The sequence below is a fragment of the Saccostrea cucullata genome, unplaced genomic scaffold (genome assembly GCF_032062105.1).
Source record: "Saccostrea cucullata isolate Sc308-1 unplaced genomic scaffold, CSIRO_AGI_Scuc_v1 ctg2376, whole genome shotgun sequence".
NCBI classification, from domain to species: Eukaryota; Metazoa; Mollusca; class Bivalvia; order Ostreida; family Ostreidae; genus Saccostrea; species Saccostrea cuccullata.
The window spans coordinates 50,784-74,514 of NW_026922236.1; the positions used below are offsets into that span (position 1 = coordinate 50,784).

Here is a 23,731-nt window from a genome sequence, read left to right on the forward strand (position 1 = left end):
TTTTGTACTTTTATAGTTAATGTGAGCGTTTTTCTTATTATAGCATCCTTATTTGACATTAATATCACATAATGTAATAATCTGCATCATTAGAGTGCCTGTAGTAATATCATCGGTGATTGAAAATTTGACGATTAACACCAAATTTATCGTTAATAGATTTTAATGGGTAGTAAACATCACACAACATCCATCACTTTACCACATACAATGAGCTATATTTTCCTTCAAAGCCATGTTTTGTATTTAGTTACAGAATTCGAAGATGAACTGAGAATGATATATACGTTTTAATACGTTGGTGATATTCTTTACTTCTTTTATCCCGACAGCAGGTGCGGTCGCATGCGGTACAGAAACGTAGTATTTTTATTTTAATTAGGGAGATAACGAACAGTGTGCAAGATTAAGGTCCGTTTAAACAATATAAATCAAAAGCAAACCTTCAAAAGCACAGAAGTGGGATCAGGTGTAGTGGATAAGTAAGCATCCCCTGCTGATCAGTCACACCTGTCGTATTCTCCTTGTAATGATCGATAGTAAAATTCTTAGACAATTTAGTTTGTAAATATTGGTCTAACATTTAGTATGAAAAACGTCAGTCAGTATTTGACTAAAGTGTAGCTGACTGTACTTGCTGACGAGGTCATTGTATCAACCATAAAACTTGCCAATTGATTTGCAACTCATATCAAACAAGACTGTGAATATCCCTGTTTAATCAAACTTATTTGTCACTAGCTTACGTTATTTTAGAATTTATTGTGCTACAAGAATTCTTACTATCTTGGGATAATGTATTAATTCTTTAGCGCGATTATTTTAGAACATTTGTAAAAAGCGCTAGTCCTTGATATAAATCTATGCAGAGACAAAACGTGGCTGTTATATATAGGCACCACGCTGGGATTCAGCAATAAATGTGATAACCAGGTGCTTTCCTTTAGAAATGAGGACACTTCTTTCTCAAATGCAAAAGACATCTGACTATAAGGCCACAATCACTGACGATTTTCTATGTTGGTGGCCCCGAAGCCTGATCATTAGTAAGTTTATTATAAGTAAGGGTATAACTTTTTCTTTTTACTGTGTACGGGTTGAAATGTCTGTATTCTTTTGGCCCTACAATATCCAAGCTTGTCTCAGAGAAAAAAAAATTGACTATAAAAATTCATTCAAGAGCTTTCTCTAAGATTGGTCAAAGATAAAAAACTATTAATATAAGTCTATGATATATATTCATTTATTAAATTTCATTTACAAATACAATAGATATTGATTTTGAAAAAAATTCTAAAAATACAAGGACATGGAGAGCTCAGAAAATTAATATTTCTCAAACTGTATTGACTATTTTAAACTTAGATTTCAAAGTTAATAAATCTTTCAAAGTTTCAAAGTATAAAAAATGTTTTTGTGAATATGTTTAAATGAAACATTATCTTTCAGCCTTGTACAAAAAAAAATCTTAGAAAAATTTCAAAGTATAAAAAATGTTTTTGTGAATATGTTTAAATGAAACATTATCTTTCAGCCTTGTACAAAATTATAACAAAATACAAGAATGACATTCAACGAAAACATTGTGTAAAAACAAGTTGTGAATATCAAGTGAAAATATTGTATCTGAAAATGATCATCATGAAGCATTAATCTATGATCGTACATACTGCACCTTCAACTTGCTTGAAATTTGAAGTCTCTACGTAAAGAAAAAAAATGCTGCCAGAGGAAATATTTACACGTACATGTAGGAAGAGTGTGAACCTCTGTCAATGTAACACAATCTGAATATATTGTATTCATGGAGAATTTGGCACTGTAAATTTTTCAACCTTATATAGAGAGAATATCATGTCTGTTGGTTTTCTGTTTCTTCCTCAGATGAAGAATCTTCTTGCTGCTGTTGTCTCTGTTTTTTAAAAAAAAAAAACAAGAAAGTTTAAATTATGAACATTTTTGTTTATAATACTATGGAGGAAAGGAAGCATAGCGACATCTGTTTGACTACTTTGTTCACAAATCGTGTTTATATAATTAAGGTGCACTTCTACGTTTCATGTAATACTCATTTAAACCAACATTAATGTATTTAAGCTCTGATCCTGTACATTGCAACTACATTTAGTTTGGCATGGGTGGTGTTAACAAGGATCAACTCATTTTGCGATTCATATCAAATTTTTTTTTTCGTAGGTTAACTCACAAGTTTCAGGAGGTCTACAAGTTTGCTGGCATCTGTTCCTGTGGCCAAGTCTAGAATGTCTCTGGGGACCCCGAATGTTGAAAGAGGGTTAGGCTGAATACCCCCGGAGTTTTTGTACCTGAACACTGGATGCTAGAAATTAAAAGGAATTTCAGGGTTGTTAGCATGTTGACACCAATTCTCTGTAAGGAGCAAAAATGCTTGGTCACCCAGTACATGTGTACCATGGAATTTTATTTGATCACTATAATATCAAACAGTGTTCTGTATAGAGACTATTGGTTTGTAAATTTTAGACGGCATTCCCTTGGTTTCCATAGCAATGATTTTGAAATAATTTTCTATGATCGAAATGACCCGATTGTCATCACCATGCAAAATAATCCCATGCTTTCTAAATAAACGAGAGTTAAGAAAATAACATGGGTTAAAAGAGTACAGTTTTTCTTGTTTTCACATTGGTAGATGAATTTAAGACGAAAATCCATTATGGTAGGAAAAAAAATTATGAAAAAGTAAAACAAATTCATCAGAATTTTTTAAAGAGTGAAGATAAATCCCAAACGCAGATATCCTCATATTTTGTTTAAGCGATCTCTAGAACATTGGTACAAATGCCAAAATTAAATCCTCGCTAACGTTAGAATATATGCTTATATAACGATACTTAAAACATTCGGATATGAAAAATTTAGAGTGCATGATTATGATTATTAATTTTGTATTTTGTTTTACTTCCTTTTCTAGTCTTTTTTACTCACATAGCTACGTCACATATAACGTCGATGTATTTTTTCTCTAGCAATGAAACATATGAAGATAAAGAACAGTATACAAGATCAAAAGTCCATAAAACAATACAAAATAGGAGCTTGAAAATAAGTGTCGATCCATTGCAATTGCTAACAATAGAAAAGACTCATGAATTTTAAGACGATAATAATTATGTACAATAACAAGGGAGTGATGCTTCCTAATATGGGAAGTAACGTCGTGTGAATTTATTTGTTAAATGCACAAATTCACGACATTCTTTGTAAAATGATATATATAGAATAAAATCTATAGAAATTTCTTTATTTTCTTTTTTATTTCATAATTTCATTAAATCTAGCTTTTTAAATTATTCATTAGTTATTTATTTTTGCTCATTTTAGACAATTATTAATCTTTTTTTTTTTTTACTTTGAAATGATTCTATTTATTTTTTAATTTATGTAGTCTTTTTCTTTCTTTCTTTCTCTCTTTATGAATTAATTTTATACATGTATATTCTTTTATTTATTGTAAAATAGAAATTTAAAATGAATTGAATTGCCATCCCTTTAAACTATTTTTTTTAAATGTGTGTTTTTTTAAAAGATATATAATAATCAAATGTTAAAAAGAGATGTTAAAAAAAACACGTGCAATTCTTTATCAAATGAAGTATATTAATGACAATATAAACAGATAATTTTCAATTTTCTTAGAAATTTTGTTATAATAATGAATTCTAATAATGAATTTTAATAAGTGTCATGGTGTCTCCAGAACGTCACGTAATGACAACTTTTAAGCACTAAAGTTTCACATTTACTTAGAAAAGATAATTAATATCTTTTGGGGTCATCATTTGTAAAAGGTGTGGGTTTTTTTTCTTAAGGAACATTTCCTTAAATTCATGTCATCTTATTCATTGGTGGTGGTGGAAAATTGCTATAAAAACAGAATCATTTTATTAAAAAATCACAAATTGAAGAAATTGTCTTCACGAGTAAGTACCTATGCTTTTTTTCCCCATCATTAAATAATATTTAAACCAATTTTTTTTATTATCTATATAAATGCTTATATTATATACGAGTAATTGAAAAAGTCAATCACCCTATCAAATCTTTCATTACGAGAAGAAAATATTTCAGAAATCAGTCTTTTTCTTTGCTTTATTTGATAAATTCATTACTGAAATTATGGTTTTTACCAGCAGTGACAGAGAGCTTTTAAAAGAAATAATTTTTTAATTAAAATCTATTTAATGGGACATGGACATAGTTTCAACTGAAGTTTTTAATGCTTACTATTCCTAACCAAGGCATCATCTAATGATCAGCAAAAATTTGAACATCATTTATTGATTAACTAACAAGATACAGAACTTAAAGTTCTTCAAAATGTAAATAAGTCTCGTGCCTTGTTTTTTGTTTACATATAGAAAATATCATATTTATAACAAAACGACATTTGGCTAAAAACTAAAAACTATCTAACTGTATTAATAATGAACTTCTTTATTGATATTATCTGCTTTGAACGAACATACAGCTCAACGCACGTTTTAAACTCACATGGTTTTTCGCACAAATTAAGGTCACATTTTTGATGCAAAATTGTGTAACGTGAAAACAATATATGTTTTAAAAGTAATTAAGACTTCATTTTGATCTTATTCTTATGCTTTTAACATAATTCACACATAATATCGGTAGGATTTTTATATGTTCTTGGATGATAGATTGTGACAGTTCCCAGATGATTTTTTCATAGTTTCTCGTCAAATGCAGCCGTCTTTGCATCCGTTCATTTTAAAGCATACCCTTGCCTTGCATAGACACAGAAACACTGCAGTTCATGTTACTTCTGCATTTTCCGTACCTTTATATGACACTAAGGCGCAAGATGATATAATTATTTTTCATCTGTTCGACTGCTTTCCATGTTAAAAAGACGGCATTTTTCTTATTAACTTTCTGAAATCTAGCATCATCAAAGATACCTTTCAACGAAAACTTTCAAAGTTTCAGACCATAAATGTAAAAGAATTTTCTTTTCAATAGTTACAATTTACTATGTTGAAAGACAAACAATACTTTATTATTCTATCCTTTGACATGATTTCTTTATGCAGTTTTGTCATTTTTTAGAGATGCATTTCGACAAAACCAAAACAAATATGGAAAATGTGCATTGATTTAGTAAAATACTAATCTGTAAGACGTCAATTTGAGCATTTCAACTAAATAGTATCAAGAAAAGCCCGAATGATTAATTTGTGAATACCTATGGTAGAAACATACACATGTAACATCATGCATGTGTACAAACAAATTCCCTTTAAAATCATCGAGTTTTAACGCTTAAGATAATGATTTTAGAGAATATGCACCAGTATCATGAAATAATTATTAATATGAGTGTTATGTCTAGTAGTGAAGCTCGATAATCTTACGTTTTATTGCAAGAAAAATGTGACCTTAATTTGTGCAAAAAACCCATGTGAGTTTAAAAAGTACGTTGAGCTGTATATTAGTATATTAATCCATGTAAACAAAATATGACACGGACCCTGTTTACAAAAACAAAGGTTTAGAGCTCTAAATCTGTCTTGTATCTCGACAGCTGAAGTTCAAATTTTTGATGATCATTACAAAGACCTCAAATAAATATTTGTAAAAATGGGGGAAAAAAATGAAAAGGTTTAGCTGAAACTGTGTCTATGCCCCTTTAAAGCTTCATCGTGATCATTTTGTCATTACCATTTTGTAAATACAGTGTATAAATTCGAATTATACATGTAACAGAACTATCCAGTGTGTAACAAAAGACATTCAGTATTTATATAAAAAAAAACATCAATGCCGAATGGGGAAAAAATTTCAAAAGAAAAAACGAATCTCACAACTTTATCTTAAGTTCTAATAAATTCATAAAATTAATTTTAAAAATCATTTACTTTAATTTCTTTCTCCTCTCTATTTCCAAGGTATCCGATATAATGGCAGCCATGTTGAACGCCCTACTGCTAGTTATTGTTCTGATACTTAGTATTTCACTTGCTACAGCAGATGACGAAATCGAAGTTCTTCCAGTGTGAGTAGAGTTCAAACATGTTTATATTTTGGTTCTCTTTGTAAATTAATTAAAGAGAAATTTAAAATCCTATTTTCCACCAAAGAAGCAGTATTTTCTTAATTTCTTTCTTCAAACTGAGTTTTTCTTTGATTACTCAAATTGTTTTGAGAGCGTGGATGTCCTCTCATATATAGAAAGGTCACCTGCATCGGAGAAAATGTTCTTTCATGAAAGTTCATAATTACTGAAATAAAAGGAAAAGCTTAAATATCGGAGTACTAATAGGTTACCCTAACAAAAAATAAAGTGCCACGCCACAGCATGATACGCCCGTCAAAATATTACACAATTATCTTTAACAGTTTAGACTGCAAGAAAATCACTTCGACCTTGATTCTAAGATTTCCATGATTTTTCCATTTTTAAGAAAAATATTTCTTTATCCATCCCCTGTGCTGTAGGCATAATTATAACAAATATTACATAACTGACAGATTTCTATACAACTGTTTGTGTTAGACTTTGTCAAATGCCGGCCATCATAATAAACAATATCAAATTAGTCTTAACAACTTAATCTATGCCAAATTAATTTTGAAAAGAAAGGCTGGCCATCAAATGACATATTCTATAGACTGACCAGCAGTTCTTCTGTCTAATCCCCAAAGGATACAGATAAGGCAGAGCTTGATCAGATAGCCTTCGTACATTGAACTCATTAATTAATCTTTGACTGGATGCTTGTCTACTCATTACTCCCTAAATATTAATGGATCTGCACTTTTTATCCTAAAACACTTTTAAAACATATAAAATACTCCATGATTTCTTTTTAGATTTAATGCCAGACAGGTTTTATATTTAGTTCATATGGTCAAGTAGGCATGCTGATTCAACCCCACCCCATAAAATTAGTTTTTAATTAATTAATATTATATAATATCAGATTATTAGTTTATTATGCAATATCAAATAAGTTTTAATTACTATTCATCAAATTCATTTTAAAACTTAGCTAGCCAACAAGAGCTATTTTTAATCTAACAGCTAGGCTGGCTGTCCATTTGCCCAATACCCAAGGGATAACACCAATGCTCTACTAGTTACCTCCTCACACTAAACTCATTAATTTCTCTCTAATTTGACATGCAACTCTTTTTGCTATCAAAATTCTTCCTGACCAGTGCTTGATAATTATGCCCATGGGACAAACTGAATTCCTCTCATTAACATTGAAATTTGTTTAAGATTGCTGTAAAGTATATGATGAAAAAATAAGTTAACTTTTTACTTGATTTAATACTTTTTAATAAGGATACAACTCTATTTTTTACATTTTTAGGATTATGAAATTTAAAATTTAAAAAACTTAGTTTTTTAAAAAATTTCACTAAAATTAAAGGTCACAGTGACCTTGAAATAGGTCGCGACACACCTTCTACCTAAGATGTATACTTTTGCCAAGTTTGATAGCTCTAGGTCTAATAGTTTTCTAGTTATGAGCCGGACAGGATTTTTCCATATTTGGCCATAGCATCTTTATTAAAGGTCAGAGCGACCTACTTTTGGTGCGCGACACACCGTCTACCCAAGAAGTATCAGTTGACAAAGTTTGATAATCCTAGGCCTAATAGTATTGAAGTTATGAGCCGGACACGAATGGACAGCTAGACGGACGGACGGACATGAAGCCTATAACATAATACGTCCCGTCTTAAGACGGGCGTATAAAAAGAACTACAATAAATTATATATTTAATAATTAATACACCTCAAATGTTCCTCTATAAAAATTAATATATGCCATAAAACTATTTCCCTGAGAAGGTACTATTATAGGCAATGACGTCTAAACATTTTGACTTGGGATGTCGAAATCAATTTGGAGTTATAGCAAAAAGAAGATTATGATAAATCTTTTAAAAATCTGTGATTTTTGAAAATTATTTTTGAAACTTGTTGTTATTGATTATTAAGTTTTATCTATAGTAGATCAAAAGTTTTTTTATTTAGTATATCAACGTCAATTTAGTATGAAATTGTTGGCAAATACAATTTATCATTAAGTCAAATGCTAAAATAAATGACGTTTTTTATTCTAAATTGTTAGAGCTTAATTTACACATTTAATTGTTGATGAGTTTTTCTGTTAATTCCCGATCAAGACAAGTGGTGTATAATGGATTTGACCAGTTGTCAAAAATATATATCAGTAGGTTTGTTATTTTAAAAAAAAACCTCTAATTCTTCAGGAAGGTTCTATACCAAACTTCCATAGTCCTTAAATTGTCAAAGTACATGTATTTACTATAGTTTACCATTGTAACTTTTTGGAGGGGTGGCAATCATAATGCACACATTGTCAAGTATACTACACTAAGAAGCATACATTTGTATATCGTTTTTTTATTTTATTTCAATGACCGGTGTTGCCACGGTTAATAAAAATAGAAATTTCTATGAAATATTTTCAAAATACATGTACATGTACTACTCTTTCTACAGTTTTCGTCTGATTTCAATGTAACTTGGCACACAAGTAGAATTCACTATTACAGATACATAATTCTGTATATCAATTTTTTTATTGGATAAATGGTGTTGCCATGTTTTCTAAAGCTAGGAATTTCTTTGAAATATTTTCAAAATGCTACTCAGACAGTTTTGGTCTGATTTCAATAAATTATGCCAAGAAAATGGCTAAAACCAATCACCATTTTTTTTCATTTATTGCTGTTGCAAAGTTTCAAGTTCAAATGCTACTCTTCTCCTTCGTTATAAGTAGACACCAGTAGAGCTACAGTCTCATCAGAGACTTCTGGTTTATGATCTTAATGTTCTTACTGTCGGGAAGAAAACAGATTCCAAAACGATAAAAATTGCTCATTTATATTTTTAAAAAATAAATTTTTGTCAATGTATTTTGAAAAGAAATGCTACATTATCTCAATTTTTCTGTTCATATTAAGGCATTTCTTTTGCAAAGAACTATGAGTCTTCATGGTAGGGTGCTTTACAGCTCGTAAAATGAATTTTAGGAACTTAAAAAAGTAATAAAAAATTCTTACAATGAAATCAATTTAAAAGAACTCTTTTTGTACCGTACTATCAATTTTTCCCAGAAGGTTTCTTTTACTTTGTACAATGATGTTAGATTTGCATCAAAACAAAATATACAAGAATTTGAAAACAACTTGGTAAAATGTATGCAGAAAACTCTGGTCGAGAAGCAAAGACCATATGTAATTATACATGTATGTAATTTGTGATCTATTGGAGAAAATGTGGATTAATCATGTCTACCGGTTTTATTGTCTTCTTTTTTTTCACTGGAGACAAGCAGCTGTGCCCTTATGTGCCCTTATGCCTCTGATGTTCTAGACAAGTCCACATAATACAAATATCAGTACATGTACATTGTATATAAACAACGATTGTTTAATGAACATGACATTATGCACATGTATAGCATTGACAGTTCTCCTGGCATATTTTCCATTATGCCAGCAGTAGAATTGCTATTTATAACACCATGTTCATTGAATAATGCTGCTTATTTCTGAATAATTCACCTTAAAAGGATAAATATATCTATATATTACAGCGATGAAGGCAACTGGGTCCTGAACACAAGTCTTTGGAACATTTTAAGAGGTTCAGTGGTGGATTAACACTCAGTGGAGGATATACTGATTTGTCCAGGTAACAATTCACACGAGCCACAATACCATTTCCATTCTATTTACTTGCAGTGAAAATTATAGCTATTATAATAATTATTATATGCATTTAATTTTTTTATATTTCAGATTCATCCATGAGGACTTATTTTGATCGACATATCTAAATTATTTTTGTTATCGAATGTTTAAATAAATGGGCAAATCTTAACTTTTTATTTCTATTTCTTTTGTAATGTGTAAGGACATGTTGTGTATTTGAATGTCTGAATAGCATCAAGATAATTTCCTATTCAAAGAGCCATAGCTGCGTTACCGACGATACGGCTGACTCAAGTATTTAAAAGGAAATCACCTGTTTCTATTTATAGATACATGTACCTTTTCAATTCAAGATCAACCTACGTGTATGCAATCATATTAGGACCAGTGTTATATTTTCATAGTTACAACTTTGTTATATGACAATCATTTTACTTGTTCAATACTCTTATTCGAAACAAGATTTTTAGAAAATTTTAAAAATAAAACAAGATAGCAGCTATGACTTCGGGTCATTAAAATAGTTTTGGACTGTTTTTTCCCAAGATAGTTTCAAGGTGTAATGTTGTATTATATATCTCTTACATTATTTTTAAATGTATTATAAAATAATAAAAGAAAACATAGGAAAAATGCATAGAGGAAAAAAAAATAGCATAGATAAAAAATACACACCGTGAGACTCGTACTCACGATCATTATGTCTACAATCCAGCGATCATACCACTACGCCACAAAGTCATTATAATCAAATGGGCAAATTTAAGACAGATTGTTGAATCTTAAAATAATTTTGAGAAGAAAAATTAGGCCATATAAAATTGAAATCTTGGTTCTCAGGCCCGCGCGCATCCGTTTTGAGGTAGCCGCATTGCCGATTTTATTGTATTTTTGATAAAATAAAAAGTTGGTATTGCGGAGACCAATCCGGGAAAAAAAAATTCCGACCTCATTTGTTTCGTAGTTTAGTATTCAAATCTCACTTCCGGTAGCCATTTACAATGAGATTTCGGCTACTTCGTTTGAAAATACATTCGAGGACATTACCTACGATGTTTACACGCTGTTAAGCAATGGATAAAGCAGAAATTTTGACCAGAAATGGAAAGTATATCTGTGATTAAAAAAATTATCTTTATGTTAAAGAAAATTCGGAAATTAAAATTAAAAAAAATACCTCCCTCATTTACTTTATTGCCAATAAAATGATAAATAAAATGCCACCCTCCCGCATCTGTTTTGGAGAAAATTGGCCTGAGAACCAGGGAATTAAATTTAGATAGCCTTAAATACATATTTTCATCATTTTCAATATGAAGACCAACTTTAACCAAAATTATCTAAATGTAATGAAGTGCAGTCATAACCATATAAAATTATTCAGAAGTTGTTTTTCTGGTTAAGGGTGGTCTTTTGCTACAGTTCCTCATTGTTTAGGGGGATACCTCAGTATTTACTATATTCTCCATATAAACTGACCGATTCTTATATGTATCATATGAGGGAACTATTAATATTTGAATATTATATTTGTGTGATTTGCTTGAGGGAATGTATAAACTTATGTTGTATGACAAAATTTTGGTTAAACAATATATTTCAAAAATCACTACTTGAGTAGGCGAAAGTGACTATCAAATGCGCTATGGCTCTTTCTCGGACTCTATACCTGTATACATTAATTATTACCTGTGTATCGTTGTCTGTGCCTTTGAGTTCTGAGTCACTATCCGTCAGCTCATCCCATGTAAACATTAATCCATCTGTCACTTCTCCAAAGGGATTGAAGTCTAACAAGAGTAGCTTCCCCTATAAACACAGTCTAGGGATAAAAATCTATAATACAAACTCCCCAACCACCAACTTATATCAATGGTGAATTAAATTAAGTGGATATTTATTAATTTAATAAGGAATATTTATGATTTTGTTTTCTTCAGCTATTCAATAAATCAATGATTGTTCTAAATACTGCAAGTTTAAATATTTTCTAGTGATTTGATCTCTCTAAAAATTTTGGGAGTAGAAAAGTATGTTGCAGAACTGCTACACACATATAATGTATCATACCATAGGTATATATTCTTTCAGTTTGTTTATTCATACATGATTTAATTATGATTATTATACTTTCATGTTAAATACTAAAATCTGATTGGTTTAGACGCAGTTAACAATCCGTTCTATTACTCTCAGCCTTAGCAACACACGTGACAACGGGTAACACAACGGTAATGTCACATGCGTGGAAATTATGCGCGTACGGTTCACCGTAGAATTCTCAAAACGTCAGTTGTGTGTTTGAAAAAAACGGAATAAACTTGACGTCAGTAAAAGCGTGCGTCCGATGTAGCTTACTTGAAAACAACAAACGACAGACGAAACATGCTTGCGAGTGCAGAAATAACGAAACTTTAAATGATAAAGGACTCTTAGAGTATCAAATAAACAATAAAGAGGTCAGTAAATCTTTTTCGAAGTAGCATGGAGTTTGAAAGCTTTCTAAACATGAACGTTAAGACGATCGACGATTTTTTTTCTGACATCCTAAATCAAGAAGATATTCAGTATAATAAAATAAATGGTGCCTGTTTTGGAGGGTAACAGTTGAAATTGACACCCCAAGGAAAACCATTGTCAACCTCCGCTGACGCGTCGGTTGACAATGGTTTTCCTTGGGGTGTCAATTTCAACTATTACCCTCCAAAACATGCACCATTTATATATTGTTATACACACCTGATCTCTTCTGTACACATCAAATACATCTGCAAAGAAAATCAACACAAAACATGTGTTATATCTGTTCTATGTACATTCATATTTCTGTTTCTGTAATTGTGTTGCATTAAAGCAGATCATGTGTTGCTTTAAAGCAGTTAATGCTTTTACAGTAGTTGCAAACAATTAGGAAAATGTATTTCTATTATTTTTTAAAATTATATATGCATTTCTAAAAAATGTTGTAAATACTTACAATTTTCATTAGGAAATTTCAAACTGACCAAGTGATAAAAGAATGACTGTATGTCTGATAATATATCCTCTTTTTCCTGTCTGATGAACTCATAGTATGCTGTGTGGTTTCTCTGGCAAATTGCTGAAAATGTATATGCAAAGTATTTACAGCAAAATCATAAATTTCAAGTCACTTTACAGGAAAAATGAATAAATACAATAACTTTTTTGTTTTATTACCATATTTCAGTTCGTCCATAATTTTTTCGGAGATTTTAAAATACTTTTGAAATTAAATTAACATTTCTTACTATCAATCTTTATGTTTTAGGACAAAAGAAATTAAAGAAAAAAATCACGTAAAATTCTTACCTATTAGCTTGTTATTCCGTACAAAACACCTGAATTCATATCCTGGGTTTAGGTCCTGCCATTTCCTCAATATTAAGCTGTATCCTACATTGGCTTGATCACCACTCTCATCAAAGTCTTCACAATGTATGAACCTTGAAAGAAATTCAAACTATGCATAAAATTTTATATCATATTTATACATGTACAATGCATTGTAGCTATCAAATAGCCCCCCCCCCCATTTTTTTTTTAGATATCAGATTAAAAATTTGATGAGGGCTACAATTCATATTATTGCAGCAAGCTACATGTAATAAAATATCTAAAGTTTTAGCAAATCAATGTCCAAAAACATAAGTACAATTTCGTCAGCTACTTAATGCAATTTCTAACATATGTGATCACTGGGAAATAACTCTGTTATCAAAATTTGCCAAAAAAGTGCCACTAAGAAGCACACATTCAGAGCTTGCATTGCCTGCTATATTATTAAGTTCATAAATCTAGGACACCAAATAATTATTCTCATATTTGCTGTACTTGAAAAAACGCAGCTATGAAGAATTAAAAAGAAAACCTTTCACAGTGAGTGTTGCCTCTACTACCTCCTTACAGACTGATACATGTAATTTGTACATCAAGAGCATGTAACTTACGGTTGAGTGAGGTCATGGGTTATGAACTCTGAACTTTTCAGAAGTAAATACACATCACTAGGACATGTGCATTTAAGACTTTTGTCAAAGGCTATCCAAGTGGCATCCTAAAAAAATTCAGCAAAATGCCCTTCAACAGAGATCGTTAATTCAAGTGAAAAATATCTAAAAAATTTATCCTAAATTCTGAAGCTTTTATCACTCTTGTTTACAATATATTGTTAGGATAATCCACAGTCTAAATCAACTAAAAAAAATTCTTGCAGCTAATTATTTTGTCAATACGTTTTATTTCCATTAGTGAACTCTTCAGAATTAGAGGCGTGTTTGGTTGTCTGACTGGGACAGCATGGTGTTGCGGATAGTACAAAATATACTAAACTCAGTTCAAATTTTAAATGTTAAATGTATATCTGTCATTCTAGTTAAAGAATAGAGGGACTGAAAAGACATGTAAGACAGCGAGAAACTTCAATTTATAATCCATTGATAAAAATACGACATTTCAGAGGCATGTGTATTGTATTTAGATGATACCATAAGATAAATAGATAAATACGATCAACAATAAATATAAATTGATATCCATGTCATCCTGCTATTGATGTATAGAAAATCCACAGCAATAAAATATTTCGTTTTCATTTTGTTAGGATTTGTGTAACGAAAGTCAACATATTGTTTACAGGTTTATGTTACGTTTCCCAGTAATCCTGCGAGATTTGTACATTTTCCGACTTCTTCACAAAAGAGCGCACTAAGAGGTATAACTCTTCTATAGTGGAAATAGAACGTATTGTGAACATACTCAATGTTAACATGGTTAACAAGAAGTACAATATTATATACAGTTGAATGAATCACCAGAATTGACATGAAAATAACTAGTGCTAATTGTAACGGGAACCGTTACAGATGTTCCCCAAACGCTCCCCAACTCCCTTCTCGTGCCATATTCGCTGTAAGTTTCATTAAAGAAGGCAAAATCTATGCATTTAAGAAGTAAATAACGTTTTTCCAAAAGTATACCAAGTATTTCAAATTTAAGCAATGCAGGCATGCGCATGTGATTGCATGAGCGTAATGACCATATCATCTTGTCTACACTATTTTACTCATTTGCACGTGCACGCACGTGCATGATGACCATACCTTCTTGTAGGAGTCCATTATGTCTGTCTATGTTCTTAATCCCATCCTGTTTGGTTGAAAAACAAGGGAGTTATAGCCATTTAAAGTTTAAGCCAATCAGATTGCAGCGCACATACATGCGCGTATTTTAATGACAATTATTATATATCATATTGTAGGACATCTTAAAGTATGCTTATGTTTTAAATTTCAAAGCATTTTATAAAAAAACAGAAAAGATATTGAGATTTTTGTGCCAGCCAATCAGAGCAAAGCGCACGTGCACGCACATGCATGCATGTGAATGGTGACCATACCATCCTGTAGGAGTCCTTTATGTCTATCTATGTTGTAAATCCCATGTTGTTTGGTTGAAAACCAAGGGAGTTATACTCATTTAAAGTTTCAGCCAATCAGATTGCAGCGCACGCGCATGCGCGTGATTTCATGAAAAATTTTATATATCATATTGTAGTACATCCTAATGCATGTCTATGTTAGAAATTTCAAAGCATTTCATCATAAAACAAAAAAGATATTGAGATTTCTGTTTCAGCCAATCAGAGCAAAGCGCACGTGCATGCGCGTGAGTTCATGAAAATTTGACCATGTCATCTTATCTACACAACTTATATATCTTTATATAATGAGTTTCAAAACATTTTATCAAAAAATATAAAAGTTACAACCATATTAAATATATCAGTCATTTTACTCATTGCACGCGCCCGCACGTGCATGCGAATGCGCGCAAAATGACCTTCGTTCGGCACATCTACACAACATGCCTACTAACCCTAAAAAGGTTTTAACTTAGTTTGGTGAACAGTTTCTGAGAACACTTCCGGACAAAAAAGTACCGGAGAAGAAATAAGAAGAAAAAAGAATAACTAGTGCTAATTGTAACGGGGACCGTTACAGATGTTCCCCAAACGCTCCCCAACTTTCTTTTGGTGCCACATTCCCTGTAAGCTTCATTAAATAAGACAAACTCTATGCATTTGAGGCTTTAACAACATTTACCCAGAAAGTACCAAGTTAATTCAAATTTTAGAATTCCACGCGTGCGCATGTGAATGCATGTGCGTAAAGACCATATCATCTTGTCTATACAATCTATATATTTTAATATACTAAATATTAAAGTATTTAATCCAAAAGTATAAAAAAAAAAAATACGCTCATTAAACTGTATTTTTGATTTTACTCATTTCACGTAGAAGCACGTGCATATATGAGCATGATGGCATACCTTCTTGTAGAGGTCCACTACATCTATCTATGTTCTAATTCCCACCCCGTTTGGTTGAAAACCAAGGGAGTTATAGCTGTTTAAAGTTTCAGCCAATCAGATTGCAGTGCACGTACACGCACGTGTATGCATGTGCATGATGACTATACCATCTTGTAGAAGTCCATTATATCTATCTATGTTCCAAATCCCATCCTGTTTGGTTGAAAACCTAGGGAGTTAAAGCTATTTAAAGCATAAGCCAATCAGATTGCAGCGCATGTGCATGCACGCGTTTTCATGATAATTGCTATACATCTTATTGTAGGATATCCTAATACATGCCTATGTTTAAAATTTCAAAGGATTTCGTCAAAAAACAAGAAAGATATTGAGACTTTAGTTTCAGCCAATCAGAGCGAAGCGCACGTGCATGCGCGTGAGATCTTACTTTTTTGACCATGTCATTTTGTTTATGCTTCTAATATATACTTATAATATGAGTTTCAAAGCATTTCATCAATAATTTAAATAGTTACGTCTGTATCAATTATATTGGACATTTCTCGTGTTGCACGTGCGAGCTCTTGCAAGCACATGTGCATGCACATGCTTTCATGATAAATCTTATAATACAGGCTGTAGATCTCCCTAATATATGACTATGTTCAAAATTTCAAATGATTTTATCAAAAAACAAAAAAGATATTGAGACTTTAGTTTCAGCCAATCAGAGCGAAGCGCACGTGCATGCGCGTGCGATCTTGCTATTTTGACCATGTCATCTTATGCTTACTACTAATTTATCCTTACATTATAAGTTTCAAAACATTTCGTCATAAAATAGAAAAGTTACGGTTATATTCATATTATATTGGTCATTTTAAGTTTTGCACGTGCGCGCTCTTGCAAGCACGTGCGCGCAAAATGACCTTGATTCCGCAAATCTACATAACATGCCTACTTACCCTAAAAAGGTTTCACCTAAGTCGGATGTGTAGTTTACAAGATCACTCGCGGACAAAATTTTCCCAGGAAGAAAAATAATAAGAATAAGAATAATAATAATAAGAAACAGAGTAAAAACAATATGTTCCCCAACTTCGTTTGGGGAACATAATTACCTTGGGTGAACTCCAGTTAAGTTTTGGGAACACTTTACCACCCAGCATTTTAATGGCTTTCTTAATGGCTGCATCAAAAGCTGGAAAGCTTGGTGCCTGCACAAAAAGGAGAAAACTGTAAGTGAATGAATTCTAAATGGAAATTGGGAAAGATAAAGAATATCTCACTGATGCGTTCATGTTCATTCATAAATAGAATGACTTAAAAGCTTCTTTAATCAGAATTCCAAATTTTTATATCAAATAATTTTAATTTTCTTAATTTATTTAGCAAATTAGATTTACATTTACAATGCTTTTCTCTTTACTAACTATAGAGCTATATATTTATTCACAAGGTTAATCATAGAATAATTAGTTATATTAACAATTATTATTATAACAATAATATAACAACAATAATCTGTAATGTATTTCTTGTAAGAATAAAAAAATTTTTTTTTTGAGCTGGACAAAAATATCGATATTTCGGTATACTGCAATACAACAAAAAACAATATCGTATCGCAAACATGTTTGTGTAATATCGTTATTCCAGTAAAATGCTTTGACTAAGGAATTTTATCATTAAATATAAGAACAAATGTAAGAAAGGTTTGTTATTAAGCCAAACAGTAAGACAGGAACTGTTTCTGTTTTATGGATGTATTTCAAAGCAGAAATTTAATAAAACCAACAATATTTTTTTCTTTTACTTACTTATCAAAGTTATGTACATTCTGTGTGTAAATTAAAGTTAATATGATAAGAAAATCCAATTTTAATAACATTAAAAATATTGAAATACATATCGCAATACAGTTAAAGATATCGCAATATATCGTAATACAAATTCTTTGGCCAATACCCAGCCCTAATTTTTTCTCTATATACTTACAGTTGCCTCCACTGAATCATCATCCCAGTTCACATCTAACTGTAATGTAAACATGTAACGTACATGTTATCTTCATCATAATTACATTACACATATTTTGAATATATGCAGTTAAAACTTGTGAATATTGACATTTTTGTTTACACGCAAAGCCTCATAATTTATTAATAATCATGGTTTCTGTTCTAAAAAATGATAAAAAGAGAATATGGCTTTTATGCTGGATAAAAATAACAGGTGGTTTTGTTTCTGATCAAATATAAAAAATGCAGATTTACCAATAAAGCTAAAGAAATTTTGTTTGGATTGTAGGCATAAAAATATGTTGTAAGGGAGATAACTCTTATTTTATATTTGCATTTACCCCCTAGATACATAAACATTATAAACAAGCTGTTGTTTTCAATTGTTTAAAATTCAGGTTGTACCTCTTCTCCAACCCTGTCTTCATCTGAGTCCCTGTCTCCTGAAGTTACCAGACTCCTTAACATAGAAAAAAAGCAACTCTGAATTCAATATGTACATGCATTATAAATTAAACCATGGTAACTGACAATCAAGTTCCAGAACTTAGCCAGTGTTTTACATTTATTTCAAAGTAAAGGGTTAGAGATCAGTTGTAACAGCTAGGTTGGGGACTTAAATCTCTGTGGACCTTACCATGTACAACAATTAAATTTTGATTTTTTTTATTCTAAAGCGGCATTTTTGTTTATCATATTAATTGAAGAGATTAATTAACCCAGTAGCCAGTTCTTAGGGAAAACACTGCAGTTAGAGTATTCTCTCCTTTAAAACTGTAGAATTCAAAATTCTTATGAAAAAATAGTTATCTGCTCCACATGGGTAAGTTTTAATAATTCTTAGTACAGTAAAACTTGTTTAGTACAAACACGGACATTGGGAATTCACTGATATAGCAAAGTTTTCTTGGATCCTAAGCTAAATAAATTTAAAGAATTCCTTACATGGATTTAACAAATATTTAAACAATAAAATGCTTTCTTTGTTTGTTATTACTGGAATGAACGGAAGCAGCTGTTGCGGAAAAAATACATAACCCACGTAAGCGGGTTATGTAAATTTTTCTGCAATAGCTGCGACCGTTCATTCCAGTAATAACAAACAAAGAAAGACATTTTATTGTTTATATTTATATCTGTTTAAATAATCAATTAAGGTAGGATTAAAAAGATTAATCATTGTATTAATGATGCGAATGTCTTTATACGTTTCATTGATGGAACAGCCACTGATTAAGAAATCTGTACAGGCGACATGCCTACTGTAGTTTATGCAGTGATGAACGCAATGGGGTTTCTTAAGAAATAAAGGAGAAAATATTCAGTGGATGTAAATATAGTGAAGTAATTTCATAGGTCCCAGTGACCTCCTTATGACCAAGTTTTACTGTTAATTACACAGTTAAATGTATATAAGACCTTACAGACTGTCTTCATAATAACAAGTATTTACCCTTCTGGCAACACAACTCCATCAGTGTGTAAGTATTCTAGAAACTCTGCAGGTAGTGGTATCACAATGCTGTAAGTAAAGCAAAATGTCTTCAATTTTATTCCTCAAAAGTGAAAGTTTATCCACTGACTACACTGCTGTATGCTTCAACATTATACATTTAATATGTATTTTAAATCATAATAGATTAATCATTTTCAAGAGAGGAACACGCATTATTTATAAAGAATTCTGAAAAATCTTGACATATGAGAAATGTTGCCAATCATTATCAATTTGCCCTGCAGAAAAAAGAAGTTTGACAGTTATGAATAAAGGGCTAATTAATTAATTCTTACCTCTTGACTGAAATATGCTTAAATTTTGGATACCACACCGGGAAGCTACAGTACATCACTTCTGACACCTTCATTGCTGACCTGAACAGATGTCTGATATTTCAAGGTATTCAGCAAACTCTCTTCCTGTAGTATTGATCATATGTTAATTTTCGTGAAAAAGTTATAGTTGCAGTACACTGACGATTTTACATTTTACATAAGGCTTAGCCTTTATCAGTTTATAAGTAGCACAGCTGCACTTCACTTTTTTTTTTTAGTTTTCAACTTTTTAAGCCCTTAATTACAGTTACCAACATTGAACAATAGATATGAAATATATCTCTCATAAAAATGATAATTTTTAAACATGATAGAGGGCGAGGCTTGCCGAGCAAAGAATGGCATATCAAAGTTAAAACAGCTAATACTTTAAAAACTGTACACCATTCCACATGAAGTCTGATGCAATACCTCGAGGTGATAAAGTTTCATGGAAAACAGATCAGACTGGTTAATCTTCATATATTATCGGCCTCCAAGTAAAATTTTCAACAGCAGTGCGTCCAATCAACACTAAAATCTGTTGACACTGCTGACAGTTTAGAAAAACAAGGAACAGATGAGTTTTTCACTTGTCAATCGGGTGACAGTCGGCGTCGAACAACAACATAAACACATGGACACACCATTTGTAACTTCAGCATTAAAGAGTTCCTGTAGACTGGCCTTTGTATACGATCGTCAGTCTTCTTTCTTTCTTTCTTTCAGCTTTCATTAAATGTCAAAAATTCAAACATTTCAAAAAAGTGCTTTTTGATGGCATGGAACACTTATGGGGCATAATTTGGGAAGATCTTTACTTTTTATAGCAATTAAAAGATATGAACGTCTGTGAATGACCCATTTCTATGTAAAACAGAATCTGCTGTCATGGCGAATTCATTATAATTATTGCTTTTTGTAAAACAAAATTAAATCTAGATCTAGTTAAAAAGTGTTTAAAGAAAAAAAAAAATTATATGATAGCATTGAATGATAAAAAATCTTTCCGACATTATTGATAGTAGGGGATACATGAGGTAGGGTGTGCAATGTATTAAAGTATTCAGTCTAGGGGTGTGCTTTACAACTATTTATTCAACAACATATATACAAACACAGTGGGTTCTGGCCCGGGTCGACTTCCCGCTCTGCTGCTGTCCCAGACACGTCCGGTCTGCTCGGCATCCAGGTGTAGAGAGAGGGAGTGCGACTATCCCGCCATCTGACGTAATACAGACAGTAAGTCGTACCACGGGACAGTCGCACTGATACTACACTCCCCCTGTTTTCTCTGAAAGGCTGGAGTCTACCATAGGAAAGAGGGTCCGGAACCATCTCCAACGTCGGGGCGCTGTAAACGCCCTCCAGGGCAAACTGCCCTAAAATAACAAGTGCCGGAGCAAGCTCCAGGCAAAACCACCACAAGGGTATACACAAATTTACCAGGTGGTAAGTACGGGATGATTCCCAGATTACCTCCTACAACTCCTATATAACATTCACCGAGTGGGCCATGGTCACCAGGCCCACTAACAACTCAGAAACTGACACCACTTACACCATCAGGCTATGGAGGGCAAACTTGCCCTCCGGCGTCGCCCACGCCTCCGCGTAGGTCTGTACAAGCGAGAAGTACTTTTCTCCTCTGGTGTCGAATCATCGGACGACCTGGGACTGCCTGAGTCATACAGGGCTGTCCCCATTTCTGCCACATGGTCCTTGGTGTCCTCTACCTCTAGGGTTGGGCCCCTGCCCACACAAGTCGGCAATCCCCAAGAAACATGACCATAGGCCGCCTCATTTAAAGAAGGTTGGGCTGGTCCTGAGGGTAGTGGTTCAACACCGATATCCTCTATGGCAGAATCCAAGAGGGACTCTCCAAACATCTCTACTACCGGGTCTGGTATACCCAGTGTACTTCCAGGATGGGTCAGAGGCGCCACAATACCAAAATCTCTCACTATACGGGGAACAGACTTACTTCTGTCTGCCTCAACTAGTGGGCCTCCTGTCAAGGTCACTCCTTCCTCTGGAATACCACGAGACCTCCTGAACTCCACCTTTATGGCCTCATCCCCCAGAGTAAGGGTCCCTTGCCCCAAGTCCAGCTGGGCTTTCCGGGCACGGAGAAAATCCAATCCTAGCAGCATTGAGTCCTGCAATGGGGCGACATAGAGTTCCATCTCATGCTCCTGCTGGCCAATACACACAGTGACAGGCCCCGCAATAAACCCTTCTAACTCGGCATTTTCTCCGGCCTGTCTCATGGTCACATAATCCAGGATTGGGGGTTTGGGCTCCAGCTGGTCATACACCCTGGTTGACAACACGCTGACCTCAGCCCCTGTATCCACTACTGCTGTAACCTCCATGCCTTCCACGCACAGGCCAACCATAAAACCTTTAGATCCGCCTAACCGCTCAGTGGGTATAGAGGGCTCCTTCAATCCCACTGCCACGGGTGACCAGGGATTACCCATCCCTGCAGGTGACATTAGATCAACACCACATGGGTCCATCCTCCCCAGGTCTTGGGGTTCATCACTAACCATGGCTGGTCCAAACGGCTCCAGAGTGGAGTGGGGAGTCCCCACTTCCTCTTCCATGGTGACCACTTCCTCCTCAGCCAAGCAAAGCTCCGGTGATGGTGGCATCCCAAATTGATCTTTCAGCCTGCGGCGCTTCCCCAACTCCTTGGAATCCGACCTAGGGAATGTCTCCACAGGGAATCCTTCAATACTGGTCCCGCCCCTGTGCCCGTCAGTAGCCACTATCTTCCCTGCAGCTCCGGTGGGGCAATCTCTACGGAAGTGCCCCACCTCTCCACACCTGAAACATACAGCAGGCTTCCGGTCCCGCTCCGTCCATCTCACCGACGGGGTTCCACTCCTCTGACGTTTCTGAAGGGGGGCAGCTTCCCTCTGCCTTATCAACTCCTCTAAATTTTCTATTCTGCTCCGGAGGGCTGCGAGCTCCTCCACAGCAACAACATTTACTCTCCCGGGATCAGTCTGCTTCATGTCATGAGCAGAATCCAGCTTTCTCACTTCCCTTGATGGCTTAGGCCTGTGACGCCGGGAGTGCTGATAGTATTGCATACGCTCCACGGCTTCCTCCACTGTCCGGGGATGCCCATCAAGTGCGTAAATACCAGCATCTCTGTCCTCAGCTCCATAGCACAGCCGAGGTATAGCGTGGGTGTGCACATCAGGCACACTGGTGAAGGCTCCTGTCGCCAAAGTCAGGACTCTGTCGGCCCACTGATGAAGTGACGCTCCAGGGTTCTGGCTGGCAGACTAAAAGTTAAGTTGATGAGTGAGATCTGGGGCAGAGGAACCAAAACACTTCTCAAATCTCTGCAAGATTTCACCTAGGCGGAGCTGGCTACTGGTTTCTAACAGCAGAGTATAATACTCGCTTGCTGCCCCTTCAAGGGAAAAACAGAACTGGTCAAGCTGCTACCCTTAGTCCACAGCTGACTGTGAGACAACCTCACAAACTTGTGCAAAAATGCCTTCCAGCTGGTTTTACCATCATACCTAAGGTCCTTGTACTTAGACTTACTCCCAGCAGCTGCCCTACTGGTTTTCTGTGCAGGTGTATTAAAGCTGCTATCCTGATGGGCCGGGACAGGCTGACTAGCATAGTGTCCCAGCTTGGCTATCCTCTCCCCCTCCCTTCCAAAATGGCAGAAAGGGGTATCCTGATAGGCAGGACTACCAGTCGATGACATGGGGACACTATGATGCTGTGATGCACTGGGCATAGTCCTACGTAGGTGTGAGGTCTGAACATCCTCACCT

At 33.8% G+C, this 23,731-nt stretch overlaps 1 protein-coding gene across 1 annotated transcript; it reads right to left on the minus strand.

Moving 5' to 3' along the window:
* Positions 1 to 1,519: 1,519 nt before the first annotated feature.
* On the minus strand, positions 1,520 to 20,588 carry LOC134261441 (cell division cycle protein 123 homolog). Its single transcript, XM_062743883.1, has 13 exons — positions 20,358 to 20,588; positions 19,905 to 20,030; positions 19,567 to 19,635; positions 18,519 to 18,573; positions 18,091 to 18,129; positions 17,214 to 17,309; positions 13,728 to 13,834; positions 13,090 to 13,223; positions 12,737 to 12,859; positions 12,499 to 12,527; positions 11,449 to 11,568; positions 2,207 to 2,338; positions 1,520 to 1,912 (listed from the first exon to the last, which is right to left on the minus strand). The coding sequence occupies exons 2-13, from the start codon at positions 19,976 to 19,978 to the stop codon at positions 1,853 to 1,855; spliced, it is 1,038 nt and encodes a 345-aa protein (XP_062599867.1). The 5' UTR covers positions 19,979 to 20,030; positions 20,358 to 20,588; the 3' UTR covers positions 1,520 to 1,852.
* Between the last annotated feature and the right edge of the window lie 3,143 nt (positions 20,589 to 23,731).

Bases quoted from the DNA above. Each gene is read 5' to 3' on its own strand.
- LOC134261441 (XM_062743883.1), bottom strand. From the start codon at position 19,978: ATGAAGGTGTCAGAAGTGATGTACTGTAGCTTCCCGGTGTGGTATCCA. The intron at 13,835-17,213 runs GTAATTATGTTC...GAATTTTTTTAG, and splicing joins TTAACTGGAGTTCACCCAAG to GATGCCACTTGGATAGCCTT. The intron at 2,339-11,448 runs GTAATAATTAAT...TTTAATTTCTAG, and splicing joins GCACAGACAACGATACACAG to CATCCAGTGTTCAGGTACAA.